This window comes from Bidens hawaiensis, unplaced genomic scaffold (genome assembly GCF_021521415.1).
Source record: "Bidens hawaiensis isolate Kalapana, Puna unplaced genomic scaffold, B.hawaiensis_p1.1 tig00033878_1, whole genome shotgun sequence".
NCBI classification, from domain to species: Eukaryota; Viridiplantae; Streptophyta; class Magnoliopsida; order Asterales; family Asteraceae; genus Bidens; species Bidens hawaiensis.
In genome coordinates this window covers 30,335-45,211 of record NW_027495840.1, presented here as the reverse complement: position 1 = coordinate 45,211, position 14,877 = coordinate 30,335, and the positions used below count along the sequence as shown (strand labels likewise).

Genomic DNA, 14,877 nt, shown 5'->3' with positions numbered 1-14,877 from the left:
TTTGTATAATTTTTGAAGTAACAGTTTTGTTACCAAAAAAAATAATAATAATAAAATAAAATGAAAATAAAAATAAAAAATTTTATTTCACTGGAAATCACTTTTGAAATTAATCTTTAACTAAATTCGGTGTCTAACCACATGTGGTTTCGTTGATTCACATGTGACTAGGGTATGAAGATTCAAATAAGAACAAAAGAGGTTGAAAGCCATAAAAGTATAAAACAATGATTGAAGTCATATGATATATTAATTAGTTTGATATGTTCAATTGTTTACATGTGAACGATCAACAACACCAGAGGTGCAAGACTTTTGCTAGTTTAATTTATCTTAATTAGTGATGAAGCCAAAACTTTTTTCTATGGTTTCACAACTTTCCAGTGCTTAAATTTTTTTCGAGATCAAAGTTTTTGAGTCTGGACAGTCCAGACTCGTTTTAAACTCTATACCTAGACTCGATTCAAGTCTTAGAACTAAATTTGGCTCAACTCGGTTCAATTTAAACTTTTAACAAATTAACTTTGAATATAGTTTATGATCGTTTCAACTTGTTTAAAAAAGATATAAATTAAACAAGTGTTTTTCTTTTTCTATTATCATGTAAACCTAAGTCAAAATTGACATATGAACGTGAACAGCTATAATACACATGACCAAAATGGAAAGAAGATGAAATTTTAGACAAAATCTAGTGAGAGAAAACTAAAGCTGGTAAGAGGGAGAGTCGTATAATCTATGCTTTCATAGATAGATACACACACATCATAATCATCATAATAATAATAATAATAATAATATATGTATAGCCCACCTAAACCTAAACCTTCTTCCTATCTCTCTTTATGAATCCTAGGTTTCTTTTTCTTCCTAGACCTCTTCCAACCAAGCACTTGTTTTTAGACTGAGGGGGTGTTGGGGACTTTAATGGGGGCTCCAACCAATAATATTATGACGTGTGGCAGAGAGAGAAACTGGATAAGGGGGGTGTTGGAGCCCCCATTAGAGCCCCTGGCCCTGGTGTGGAGAGGCTCCAGCAAGGGCTCCAGCGAATTTTTTTTTTTAATTTAATAAGAGCCCAACGGCTCTTTTTCTAAAATTCAACAAGCTCCTCTCTCTCTTCTCCCGCTAACAGGCTAACGCCTGCATGTTTTTTCGCGCTAGCGCCCCGGTTAGCGCCTCGGTGGTGTGGTGTTAGCGCCTGGGGGCGCGAGCGTAGGGGCTCTAGCGCCCCCGTTGAAGCCCCACACCCCTCAGCCTTAGACTTGCTCCGATAAAGATCAACAAACCATCACACACTTCACTTTCTCTAATTAATAATCATGCTACTGTTAACTTATTTATATATACAGATCGGTTCTTAACTTCTTTTTTTATATTCTATATTCATATAATATACTTGGCCGGAAAAAAAAATGTGGGATCTAAACGGGTCACCCGATCTGAGAAAAGAACACCCGGAAGAATCCAACGGTTGTTATTCACCGTTAGATGAAAATAAAAACTATAATAATAATAGTAGTAAAGGTAAAGGTGTTGGATCCGCATCAAACTCCAGCTCCTCCGTCGTGGTTATGGACGGAGACGACGACGACGGCAATCAGCCGGTGACCCACCAGTTCTTTCCCGTCGATGATCCTGAAGTGGGCCCCGCGGTTGTTCCTATGTCGCCGGCGGCGGCGGCGACTACTACTTTCCCGGCTGCTAACTGGGTGGGAGTTCAAATCCGGCAGCAGTCTGTTTCCGGTGGGTTTGCCGGAAAAGGTGGACCGCCGGAGGTTCCTCAGCCGCTGAAGAAAAGCCGACGTGGACCACGTTCTAGAAGCTCACAGTATCGTGGAGTCACCTTTTACCGACGAACTGGCCGTTGGGAATCACACATATGGTTAGATTATTATTATTATTATTATTAAAATGTTTTTTTTTGAAAATTTTATTAAATAATAATATTTTTGTTGTCTAATTGTTAAATCTTGTTTGATAATTTATTTAGGGATTGTGGGAAACAGGTGTATCTTGGTATGTCTTATATTGTTTCAACTTGCGTTTTTAATTAAGAATATTTTTTTTTCTTTTTTTTTTTGTTATTAATGTTTTGTGTTCATGGTAACTCAGGTGGGTTCGACACTGCACATGCTGCTGCACGGTGAGCACAGTCAACGCACACCCTTTTATTTCCTTTTTTAATTGTTTTTAATATATTTAATTAAGGGATTTTTATATATTAGGGTTTAAGTAAGAAAAAGTAGAATAATGTGATGTATAAATAATTTGCAGTGCATACGATAGGGCAGCTATCAAGTTCCGAGGAATGGAGGCTGACATAAATTTCAGTCTACAAGATTATGAAGACGATCTGAAACAGGTTGGTTGGTGTCACTTTGTCATGTGTTTTCACTTTCAGTGTCTTTTATATTCACCTCATCTTCAACAGTGACATATATACTTTAAAACATGTTTTCTTCTTAAAAACATATGTAAAAAGAGGGTTGTAGGCCAGTTACTTATCCGCTTATCTAGCACTTTATTGTAAATCGTTTAAATTTAATTTTAAAGACGGTTTAGTGTTTCGAAAAAAAAGGTGGGCTTCACTTGTTTTTGATGTGATTTTTGTGGTTTTGAAAACTAAAAATATATTTGCACAGATGAGCAATTTGACTAAGGAAGTATTTGTGCATGTGCTACGGAGACAAAGTACAGGATATCCAAGAGGGAGTTCAAAATATAGAGGAGTTACATTGCACAAATGTGGTAGATGGGAAGCAAGAATGGGACAATTATTAGGGAAAAAGTACGTTATTTTTAGCTTTTTTAACTTGTTCATCATTTAAAAAAAAAAACTTCACAGTACTATTTTGGTCGTGAAATCTATCATCAAAATGCCAAAATTTTGTTTTTGTGAAAGATTTCTAGTTTATACACAAACAGCTGTTTTATCAAATTTGACAAAAAAAATGTTATGCAAATAAAGCGGCTTAGAAAATTGATGTAAATGTAGTGTTTTTATAATCGAACATGTCATTAAACCGAGGGTCTTACTGGTTAGCAGGTCAGACCGGCAACAACTAATTCAAGTGGACATTTTTTTAACTAGTATTTCCACCATGTCTCAATTGAGACAAGAACCCACAACCTTTTGGTTGAAAGTCAAATGGACTTACTCGAACATCATATGTAGTCCGTGTCGGTTTTTGGTCCGATTTAGTTATAAAAATAGTTTTTAATTATTAACACTATGTTTCACAATTTCCTTTCTTTCCATTAATAATACTATTTTTGGTCGGTTTAGTTATAAAAATAGTTTTTAATTATTAACATTATGTTTCACAATTTCTATTCTATAAAAATAGTTTTTAATTATTAACATTATGTTTCACAATTTCTATTCTTTCCACTAATAATACTATTCGATGTTAAAGAGCCGGAATTATATTTTTCATCGTAAAAGTCCTTTTCAATGTAGTGTAGTGATAGGAAGTTTGGGTTTCTTAATAGAGCCCCAAGTTCAATTCTCACTTACAACACCTTGGGAGGGACATGTGTGGCTTAATGAAGGAAGACTGGGATATTTGTGATCTCTAGTTCGATCATGAGGGCATCTGGGTTTTACTACCAGTAGGCCTTCGGGCGGGTGGGTTTTCTCCGGAACTGGAGATAACTTGGAGGCGCTTAAGGGCTCCATGCGGCTGGGTTGGGCCAGCTGGCGGTGGCCTTTAGCCATTGGGTCACCCCGTACGGAGTACCTAATGTTTGTTGGCCGTTAAAAAAAATATTTTTCATTGTAAAGGCATTAATTTTTTTAAGATCGTTATTGTTGTTTTGAAAAAGTTTTGTTTTTAATGAGATTTATAATTTTTTTTACCAAAATTATATGTATAGGAGTTAAAGAATAATAAAACAATAAATTTGATTGTTTATTGGATTACATCGAAACAGAAGGCAAGCGGGCAACACACACTTTATAATTAAATATTAAATAAAGTGTGTGTCTTTGTTATTCATAAATTTGGTATGTTGTATCTATCAAAATGATTATAAAACAGCAATAATATCTTAATATGAAGTAACAAAACCAAATGTATATCAATGCCTTGTTTTAAAAGACAATTAATGACCAGTTTTTAATTTTTATTTTTTTTATGAAAACTAACCAGTATAAAGAAGTAGTACTTGTTTTTCCATATATATATAAAGCTGGCTACCATTGAGCTATGTCTACACCTATCTACCTACTTCTATTCATTTCATCAAGTTAAGTCACTTCAAAACACACAATTCAAAACACACTTGATAGTTTTCCTTTTCTGGCTCACTTTTTCCCATCACACTTACTTAGGTATGTTTATCTGGGTCTCTTTGACACTGAAGATGAAGCTGCCAGGTAAATATGACAATTTAATATGTCAAAAACACTGATATGTCACATGTTGATTTCATAAAGGGCTTTAATTTAAATTATCTATTTAGGGCTTATGATAAGGCTGCAATTAAATACAATGGGAAGGATGCTGTCACCAATTTTGATACCACATTTTATGAGAATGAGTCCAATATTACTGGTAATGTTTTCACTTAGTTGTGTATGTTTTCTAATCATTAGCTTGTCCATTAAAAAGTTTATAGTTTTAATGCAGAGTCTTCACATAATAATGATAACAGTAACAATTTGTCTTCGGATCACAATCTTGATTTGAGCTTAGGACAGAATTCAGCCGCGAATAAGCAGTACAATGGTGATATTGGATTTACACCGGCGGTATGCTTTCTATCTTTATCTCGGGGATAATGCATGCATAATTCACCTAGATTATTTTTAAAATTAGTAGCAATTTTTAGTTGCTTATGTATGCATCTCTCTTTTGTCACATATTTAACTAAAGGCGTTTGGAGCGCGTCCGAGTGAAATGTATAACAATACGGAGACATTGCAACTTTTAAGTCAGCCACGTTTTCAACAGGTTGGATCGTTGGAAGGTAACTATGACTCGCGTGGTCCAGGACACCCGTTGAGAGCCGTTGGACCGCCTATGTTTCATATGTTACACGCACCACTACACAATTCTTTGAATCGCCAAGTGAGTTCTAAGTTTCTCTTGTTTGCTTGTATCGATTTCTTTCAACTTTCCAACATCGATTAAAACCGTAGTTCACATGAAATGCTTGTAGACTCAGCCTTCGAGCAGCACGATGGTTGGAGGAAACGAGTTGAATAGAAACAATGTACATATGTATGCAAATAGTACTGCTGCAGCATCATCAGGATTCCCACAACAAAGATTTAACATGAGACAAGCAGCAGCCCCACCTTATGCTCAACAAACTTGGCTGCACAACAGTGGCTATAGCACCACTCTTTCTTGAACTGTCATGTCAACCATTAAAACCCTAGCCTAACCCCAAAGATCTTTTGTGTAAAAAGATGCACACCAACTTCACTTTCTGTTTTGTTTGCATGTTTGTAAAGGTCAATGTTTGGTGTTAAGCTATCTAGCTAGCTAGCTAAGGATCAAGATATTTGAGAATGTAACCAAAGGAAGAACTATTATTCTTCATCACTTCCTTTGGATTTGGATACTCAGTTTCAAACAAAAAATATCAAAGAAATTCAATGATTTTTTTGGATAGTTGAATTCCTTTATTGACTTTTCCTTGTTTCTATTGTAATATATATTGTATAATCTTGTTTTGAGTACAAATGGTGGTGTGGTGTGGTGTGGTGTGGTGTGGTGTGGTGTGGTGTATAATATGGTTAGAAAAGCTTATTGTCAAAATATTCATAAAAATGTATTTTGGGTAAATTTTTATAATTACAGATTATTTGACTAGCTAGTTTTTTTTTCTTGAAGCTATATTTCTAGATATAACTCAAATATATAAGTTCCGTATTTTTTTTATAACATTGAATAGCTTTTTGAATCACGCGTTTCACTATCAGACTAAATACTAAAGTATTTTGAGTAACGAAATCTATAATTGTATAAGTTAAAAAGAACTTAACGAACAAGAATGTATATTATGTGAAAAACGAACTTCTAATTTTTTTTATTTTTTGAAATACAACTTGCTATTTCTCATTAAAATCAAAACGATTACAATAAAATGGCAGACAAACGGGCAACAAGCTGCGCCGCAACTTCCTTTTGAATAGCAAAGCCAATCCTACTAAAAACGAATCGTTGGGCCGTAGAAGCCGAAAAAGTACCATGTAAGACACGCTAAACCCTGGTCAGAAAATTTACAGCCTCCGGGGCCAGAAACCCAAATGTATCAAAAGCAAAAGGGAGAAACACATGTTTATTCTCTAAACAGGCTTTCTCGTGTTTGACAACTTTGCCCGATTCGGCCTTCAACGCTGCCTGCCCCACAACAAATCCACGGTCTCTGAGTCCTATGAAAGCGTTTGGTGGTTACAACTACAACAAAGAAAACCTTATTATATTAGTAGAAACTTCATCAAAGAGCTATTACTGCTCTGATTTAGTGCTACGGAGCATGCACTCTATCAAATCATACACTCATCGATCCTTTTACGTCGCTGACACAAATAACTTAAACCTCCCAAACAATATGGGGAAAACAAGGAAATATGAAACAATATATTGTTACTACTGTAGTTTTCAAGGCTATCTAATCTACAATTGTAAAGATCAAAGAAAGGGATGAATCCATTGCACTCATACGGGAAGTCATGTTGGTCGGCACTCAGTATCGAAATCATCATTCATTTGACAGATACAACGTTGGTATATATCACAAACTTGGAAAGATTTATCATTTATGGCATGATTTTTTTTTTATTATAAGCATCACTACTGTGGATATAAAACCCAATTCATAAATGAAAGAATTCTTATGGGGTTGAAACAAGAACCAAAGAAATAATTTTGTGCTTATAAGAGGAATAGGGGAGATAGAAAAATGATAATTGAACAAGACAGAATTACAAAAATTGTCCTTTATGTTTACATCCAATTTCATCCGGTCTTTTATCTTTAAAATTGATTTGTTTTATCCTTTACGTTTATAAATCCAACGCCGTTTGTCCTTTGGTATTAACCCAGTTAATTTTTCTCGTTAAGTCAGGTGTCATTTTACTTATTAAATGAAATTAACACACTAATTGTGAGACCCAAGTAGAGTAATTATATATACAAGTAGAGTAATTACGTAATTACATCATAGAGTACAAGTAGAGTAATTGTGTAATTACATCATAGAGTAATTACATAATTACTCTTTGATATAATTACATAATTATTCTACTTGTATATATAATTACTCTACTTGATTTTCACAATTAGTACGTTAATTTCTTTTATACGTTAATTTTCTCCTATATATATGTATGTGCGTGTGTGTATTAAAAACCATATTGGCTTCTTCACGCATTTCACAACTATTCATCAACGAACAAATCGATATACAACGCGTGTTATGGGATGTACAACTAAGTACTGTCTGATCTTTAAAAAAACGTGACTAGGTTTCTTTCTCTCTCACTAGAAATAAGCACGAGTCACATGGCTCGGTTTCTTTCTCTCGAGATCTCACTAAGGTTGTGTTTGTTTTTGATTAAAACATCTGCAGGAGGGGTGATGTCTGCAGGCGCGCAGACATCACCCATGAAGACTGTTTGTTTTTTTTTTAAGATAAGATCTGAAATCAGCTTCTTTTATCTTAAAAAAGAAGCTAAAAATTATTGCTTCACACATCTTCACCCTACCTGCTCTCCTGCTGCCTCCTCTCCAACCATCCAAAAACAACAATAAGCATCCCATAAACTCCGGCCAGATATGATTCACCTCCGTCATCGCCTCCGGCAACTTCATCGTCGCAAAAATCCTCATCACCCCACCGGAAAACTCAGCACTAGCCTCCGGCACTTCAAACGCAATCTTCCCTTCAACAATTGACGAGTAGGAGCTAATATTATACGTCTTCACCGTCATCGATCCGTTGGAACCCTTGAACGCGATAAACGATTGAGCCCCCGCCATTCCGGTCCCGATGGGATTAATCGCCCATGCCACCCATCCATTTCGAATCCGGTGTACAACGGTGAGGAAAACGGGAGAAAGAGTAGGGTCGCCGGAAATACGCCGTTTGAGACGCCGGACACGTCGCCGTCACGGTTGGAGACGGAGGAGACGTCTTCTGGCGACGACGAAGACGTTTGTGGCGGTGGTGATTCGAATAGTAACAATGGAGTTTCTTCTACATCGTCTTCTGGAACTCCTTGTACTTCCCTTTCTTGGTGATATTAATGAATTAATAAATAATTTATTAATTAATGTGTTTGTATTTTCAGTTTATGCAGACAGTGTTAACTTATAAAAACAAACAGTCTTATTTTTTCAGCTTACAGAGCTTCAGACCACATCTTCAGCTGCAGACATAAAAACAGATGAAATCAGCTTACAGACAGTTTATGTCTGCAAAAACAAACAGCACCTAAAACTAGCACATGTGAGTTTTCTCTTCTCTTCTCGTCCGTCACTTCCATCCTCTCATCTCATCATTTTCATCGACAAGTTTTATAATAACAACTAATTTTACTTGTTTTATAATAGATCTGAAAACGTATTTTATTAAAAATAAAAGTTCATTATTTATAATGATTCAAAATTAATGATGCCATTGTAAGTGAATTTTAAGCATCATTGTAAACGACGACGTGACAATAAATTGCAAATACTAACAGTAACATTATTAAAAGAGAGGAGCCAAGAAAGGAAAGTATTCGTAGACGTGATTATGATGGCTTAACCACATACTTAAATACTTTATAATCTGTCATTTTTAATATCTATTTAATTTAATACTAGGATATAGCATGTGTGATACACTAGTGGTTAAAAAATACAATAAAAAAATTAAATTAAATAATTACATAAGACAGAATTACAGAAATTGTCCTTTATCTTTCATGCTTGCGTGGATTTGACAGGGGTTTCCCCTCTGACGGGCTTAGGAAGTAGTGGTTTCACAGCCGTTCAAGCCGCTTTGAAAGCTGCTTCAGGCAAGGTGACTAAACATGAGAAGGCGTGTCTTGACAACCAACATGTGTTTATTCCTTTTCCTTTTGACACTTTTGGTTTCCTCGCGCCTGAAGCTGTGGAGTTACTTACCCGTGTCCAATAGGTCATGCATAGTAATGTTATGACTCCAAGATCCGCAAATGTAGTTTTTAAAAGATTGGGTTTTGCAATTTAAAAGGAGGTAGCGGCGCAGCTTGTTGCCCGCTTACCTTCTGTTTCGATGTAATTTGAATATTTTACATAATATTGGTATAATAAACATCTTTCATCCAAATTTCACTCGTTGTCCCTGATCTTAAAAATTGATCTTTTTTGTCATTTACGTTTCAAAATCCAATGTCCTTTTCGCCTAACCCGGTTAGATTTTCTTGTTAAGTCCTGTCATGTGCATTGCATATGAGGGCAAGTTGGTCATTTTACCTGTTTATTTAAAAACCATTTTATAATATAAACAATATAATTATAATAGTTATTTAAATATTATTTAACTTAACCCCAGCTCACCTCTCCCACCACCGTAGCTCATCTCCGGCGAGCCACCACCACCGTCTTCTCCAGCGAGCCACCACCACCGTCATTTCTAGCAAGCCACCAACACTACAACCGGAACCCACCACTACTGCTGCCTCTCTCTCTCTCTCTCTCTCTCTCTCTCACGAACAGCCACCACCACTGCAACTTCCAGCCCATTCATCATATTCTGCCCAAATCAAAGCCTAAATAAAGTCCATTCATCCTATTCCGGCCAAATCGGAACCCTAATCGAAACCCGTTCGTTGTCTTTCAGTGACCAATTAAGGCCTCGTCTTCAACCTTAATGGTTCCAGACTTCGATAATGGTGGCGGCGGTTATGGCAAAGATTCCAGCGACGGTTATGGCGGAGCTTCCGGCGGCTTTATCTTTATATCGAAGACCATATAGGGAAAGGGTGGGGAGGCAGAGATGGTGGTGCTTGTAGATGCGGGTTGGAGGTTGGATGGTGGTCGTGTGACGACGATTTGCAGATGGGGTGAGTGGAAGTGGGAGACGGGGTGGGCCAGCTGCGGTTGTCTATGACTGTCATTGTCGGAGATGGTGATGGTGGCTCGCCGAAGAAGAAGCAGTTGTGGCGGTGATGGTTTGAAGTCGGAGATGGTGATGGTCTATGACTGTCATCGTCGAAGATGGTGATGGTGGCTCGCTGGAGAAGAAGCAGTTGCGGCGGTGATGGTCTGGACAAGGTTGAGGGGAGGTGGTTTTGTAAATATAAAAGTATTTGTTTATAATCTTGTAATTAAATTTAGTTTTAATTATTAAAATGATTTTTTAAATAAACAGGTAAAATGACCAACTTGCCTCATGTGCAATGCACATGACAGGACTTAACAAGAAAATCTAACCGGGTTAAGCGAAAAGGGCAAACGCTGTTGGATTTTGAAACGTAAAGGACAAAAAAGATCAATTTTGAAGATCAGGGACAACGAGTGAAATTTGGGTGAAAGATAAAGGACAATTTCTGTAATTCTGTCTATACATAATAACATAACTTATGGATTCATAAGATATAAATAATAATAAATAAAATTTTATAATTTATAAATATCTAAAACCTCATTTAATACAACATTTAAAGTTATAATTGTAACTTTGTTAGTAATTCTATAAAAAGGAATAACATTAGTTGACATCCTAGTTTGCTACTTTAGTTTAATGACATATGAAAGAACGGTTTTATTTACTAGTATAAGGTAGATGCCATTTTTTAAACTATTGCTAAATAAGGAAAGGTTTTATGGGGGTCCATTGTTTGGTTCTGTCTTAATAATAGTGTTTACTTTTTAATTTGTGGGATATAATGAGAATATAATTACCGCTAGGATAAGAGTACAAAGAAACATTAATAAAATATAGTATAAGTTTAACTGTTATCATTTCTAATTTTTCTTTTCTAAAATCAAAAAATATATATATATATATTAGTTTTCTTTACTGTTTATATATAACATAAGGCTATACGTAGCGAGCCCCTTTGGATGCATTTTGTGGACGGCTTTTGGCTACAACACCGCCTTCCACACCCGCGATATGTGGGGAGGGGAGGGGAGGGGAGGGGAGGACATAGATTTGTTGTCGTGTTGATGTTGGGAAAATAATAATAAAAAAATAAATTGATTGTGCGTTGGTGAACGGTCAAAACAAAAAAAAATCAAAACAATAAAGACACACGCACACCATTTTCTTCTCCAAAAAAATAAATACTTTATATCCAACATTTCCAATCTTTCAAACAAAAATATCACACGTCTTCTCCAAAAATACACACGAAAATGAATCCTAACAACCCGAACTATCCATTGCTTGATTTCGGGCAATACCATGCTCCGCAAAACCAACTCCCCGAACACCCGAAATCAACCGTACCTAAATTATCCATGGCTCGGTTTCGAGCAACACCATACTTCGTAAAATCAACAAGCCAACTCCCTGGACACCCAAAACCAACTGAACATAACTATCCATTTCCTTTTACCGACACGAACTTAAGCATGCATGCCAACTTGCTCAACCCCCAAAACCCCACGTCGGTGTTAGGGTCTAGCCAACCGGAGATGGAGACAGTGCCGAAGAGTCAAGCGGCACAGGCCTCCAGTACAACCCGAAAGGGGGCCTGTAAACACAAAAAGAAGGAACCGGGGGAGCCGGCGACACCATGTGACTACATATCGTGGATGGCAGAGGAGGACCTAGCTCTCACACGAGCTTGGATCGCCATTTCAGAGGATCCCGAAGTTTGTAATTTATTAATATTAAGTATTTATTTAATTTTATTTAGTACTTATTTAAAGTTAATATTAATTGTAAAAATAATTTTAATTGTAGCAAACTTTCAATCTGCCGGAATATTTTGGATGAAAATATTTGAAGGGGTTTAAGTCCGTTGGAAGGTCATAAACGCTGATTGCCAAAAATATAGTGAGATATACAACCGAGTGAAACAAAACGGTTAGAGTATCGGCAAAAACGATGCCAACAACCAAGCTCGAGCGTTAGCCGACTATCAAACTCAAGGGCAGCAGGAAGGACGACAAGGAAAGGCCTTTAAGTATTTACGTTCTTGTGAGAGACTTCGGGTTTGGCAGAAATGGAAAGGAGAACCCACCTTCCGGTCGCTTGATGATCCGACGCATCATCCCGTGCTTCGAAACAGTCGAAGACCTCGTCTTCGACAAATCCGAGCACACTTGCAACACCTTCTGATGCTCATAACTTCTACTCGTTGACGAAGATAGGAAGACGAGGCTAATTTAGGGTACAACGACGTACAAGAGTTGCCTCGACCCCCCGAGAGAGGAAGAAAAAACAAGGGAAAATGTAGAGGGTTTGTCTTCGACATGTGCCGATGTAGGGACCCGCGAAGAATTGGACCGACTAAACGATATGTTTGGTAGTTTCGAAACCCAAAACGTTGAACAGTTCGCTACCCTCCGTGCTAGCAGCGACACCAACGATAGGTTTGCCGGTGTATATGAATTGCGGCAAATGAAACGAGACCTCGATACATCATTTCAAAGGGGCTTACCGTAGAGGCCGCATTATTGGAAGAACGACGAATACAAAAAATACGCGAAGTTTACAACCTAAGAAAATAGTATTTAGTTTTATGTTGTTTTTTTTGTTATATATTTTCTTTATTTTGGTATTTCATTTTTAATTTTAATGTATTTTATTTATTTATTTATTTTATTTAATGAGTTTTTATTTGCTTTAATTATAAAAAGAAAATTAAAAAAAGATGACGTGACGATATGATCGGGATACAAATCACTACACCCCTAAAATAAAAATCGCCTTCTGCTAACATGACGCCACGTGTCGACCCCCCCTATTTTGTTGCTCTCTACCACACATAGTCTAATAATAACCTATATATGTATACCAGACTACCGTTATAGGTTGCACATACAAACTTACATAGTGTTAAATGTATAAAATTATGGGAAATTCTCAAAATTGTCCAAAATAGGAGAGAGAATCCCTTTATAACCGTCATTTTTTGAATAATCCCAAAGAGTCCATGCAAAATCCGACTGAGGGACACATTTTTTAAACGAGCCGACAGATTAACCAATGAAAACTTTTGAACCAAAATGGTATTCGACATAAGCTAGTTTTTTTTTTGGGTGGGAAAGGGGGGGTGGGGGGTTCATTGTCCACGCCAAACTTTGGTTTAAAATTTTCAGCGCCCTATTATTTAATCCAGCTGGCATATTTTTATTGGTTAATTCATTGGCTCATTTATAAATGTGTCGCCCAGTGAGATTTTGCATGGGCTTTTTGGGATTATTCGACTAGTTAGCTCGTATGGTTGCATAAATTTGTTTTTCCCTACTGAATGCAAATCAAGATTGGCGGTTTTAAGTGCCCATTTCCAACGTGTCATCTGTTGCAATCTAGTGTTCCGTGTCATTTGTATTAGTCTTTGTATTATAACTTTTCTTATACAATAGCTCACCAGTGGCCCGGTAAGTTGCCATCTTTTTACTTTCTTCTTCTAGATTAGATTTATTCTGAAAAATAGGATGTGTAAGCCCTAGTTCAAACTATCCTCTTACAATCTTTCTGTTATCATTACAATACTTAGATGAAATACTCCGTATACGTGTAGTGCTTGAGGTACAGGGGTGATTCGTGGGACAGCAAAAACAAGTTACGGCTTTTGGCCCACACTTAATTAAGGCCTCTAAATCCAAAAAACGTTATATATGGATATATTATAATGGGTAAAGTAAACACAAAATAATATATTGGTTTGGTGGTAGGATTGGTTGTTACTTGTTACTAAATTATAGGTTATGAGGTCAAAACTTATAATATTCCTTTGTTTTCTTTCTTAATAATTGTGATTAAAATGGCACAAAATCTTGTTCCGATTTAGGTTTCCGCATTCGTTGAGCCGGCCCTGTTGAGGTATTTAAGAAGGTAAGGTCAGGAGCATCGATGACATTATTACTGGATTAAGCAATTACTGCGTTAATGAGAAGCCTCTCCTGCCACCCACTTACTTTCATGCTTGCATTTTACCCTTCCAAAAGTACACACAAAATAATAGTCTGTGACTCTGTTCAAGGTACATATTCAATAATGTTGTTGATTTACTAATAGGTAGCTCTTGTATACTGTAAACTTGTGTGTGAATATTTGTTTTAATGAAATGTTAATTATAAAGATAAACTCGGATTTGTATTAAGTACGTACACTACAAACAAAAGGCCATTTAGTGGCACACATTTTAATGACATTTAACTTTTGTGCCACTAATTTAGGTTTTTAATGGCACTTTGTGTATGTCATCTTTGCTTATAAAACATTTTCAGTGACACTTAGTTTTAGTGCCACTAATTTATGATTTTAGTGGCATTTTGCGTATGCCACTAAAAATCTAGTGACACACGTTTTTTAATGACATTTAGCTTTTGTGCCACTAATTTAGGTTTTTAATGGCACTTTGTGTATGCCATCTTTGCTTATAACACATTTTCAGTGACACTTAGTTTTAATGCCACTAATTTATGATTTTAGTGACACTTTGCGTATGCCACTAAAAATCTAGTGACACACGTTTTTAATGACATTTAGCTTTTGTACCACTAATTTAGGTTTTTAATGGCACTTTGTGTATGCCATCTTTGCTTATAACATATTTTCAATGGCACTTAGTTTTAGTGCCACTATTTCATGACTTTAGTGGCACTTTAAGCATGCCACTAAAATCTAGTGTCACACGTTTTTAATGACATTTAACTTTTGTGTCACTAATTTAGGTTTTTAATAGCACTTTGCGTATGCCATCTTTGCTTA

At 36.3% G+C, this 14,877-nt stretch overlaps 1 protein-coding gene across 2 annotated transcripts; it reads left to right on the top strand.

Annotated features, from left to right (window-relative positions):
* The first annotated feature begins 1,415 nt into the window (after positions 1-1,415).
* Positions 1,416-5,418, top strand: LOC143585531 (AP2-like ethylene-responsive transcription factor TOE3). Of its 2 annotated transcripts, none has more exons than XM_077067295.1 (10): positions 1,416-1,885; positions 1,994-2,019; positions 2,116-2,146; positions 2,278-2,365; positions 2,646-2,791; positions 4,337-4,381; positions 4,468-4,559; positions 4,635-4,756; positions 4,881-5,075; positions 5,173-5,418. In XM_077067295.1, the coding sequence occupies exons 1-10, from the start codon at positions 1,416-1,418 to the stop codon at positions 5,359-5,361; spliced, it is 1,404 nt and encodes a 467-aa protein (XP_076923410.1). In that variant the 3' UTR covers positions 5,362-5,418. The 2 variants fall into 2 exon arrangements, with proteins under 2 accessions (XP_076923410.1, XP_076923409.1); XM_077067294.1 differs by having other exon boundaries at positions 5,167-5,418.
* Positions 5,419-14,877: the final 9,459 nt, after the last annotated feature.

Excerpts from the sequence above, each read along its gene's own strand:
- LOC143585531 (XM_077067294.1), top strand. The coding sequence starts at position 1,416 with ATGTGGGATCTAAACGGGTCACCCGATCTGAGAAAAGAACACCCGGAA. Across the intron at positions 2,792-4,336 it reads GGACAATTATTAGGGAAAAA|GTATGTTTATCTGGGTCTCT; the intron begins GTACGTTATTTT and ends ACACTTACTTAG. Across the intron at positions 4,382-4,467 it reads ACTGAAGATGAAGCTGCCAG|GGCTTATGATAAGGCTGCAA; the intron begins GTAAATATGACA and ends TTATCTATTTAG.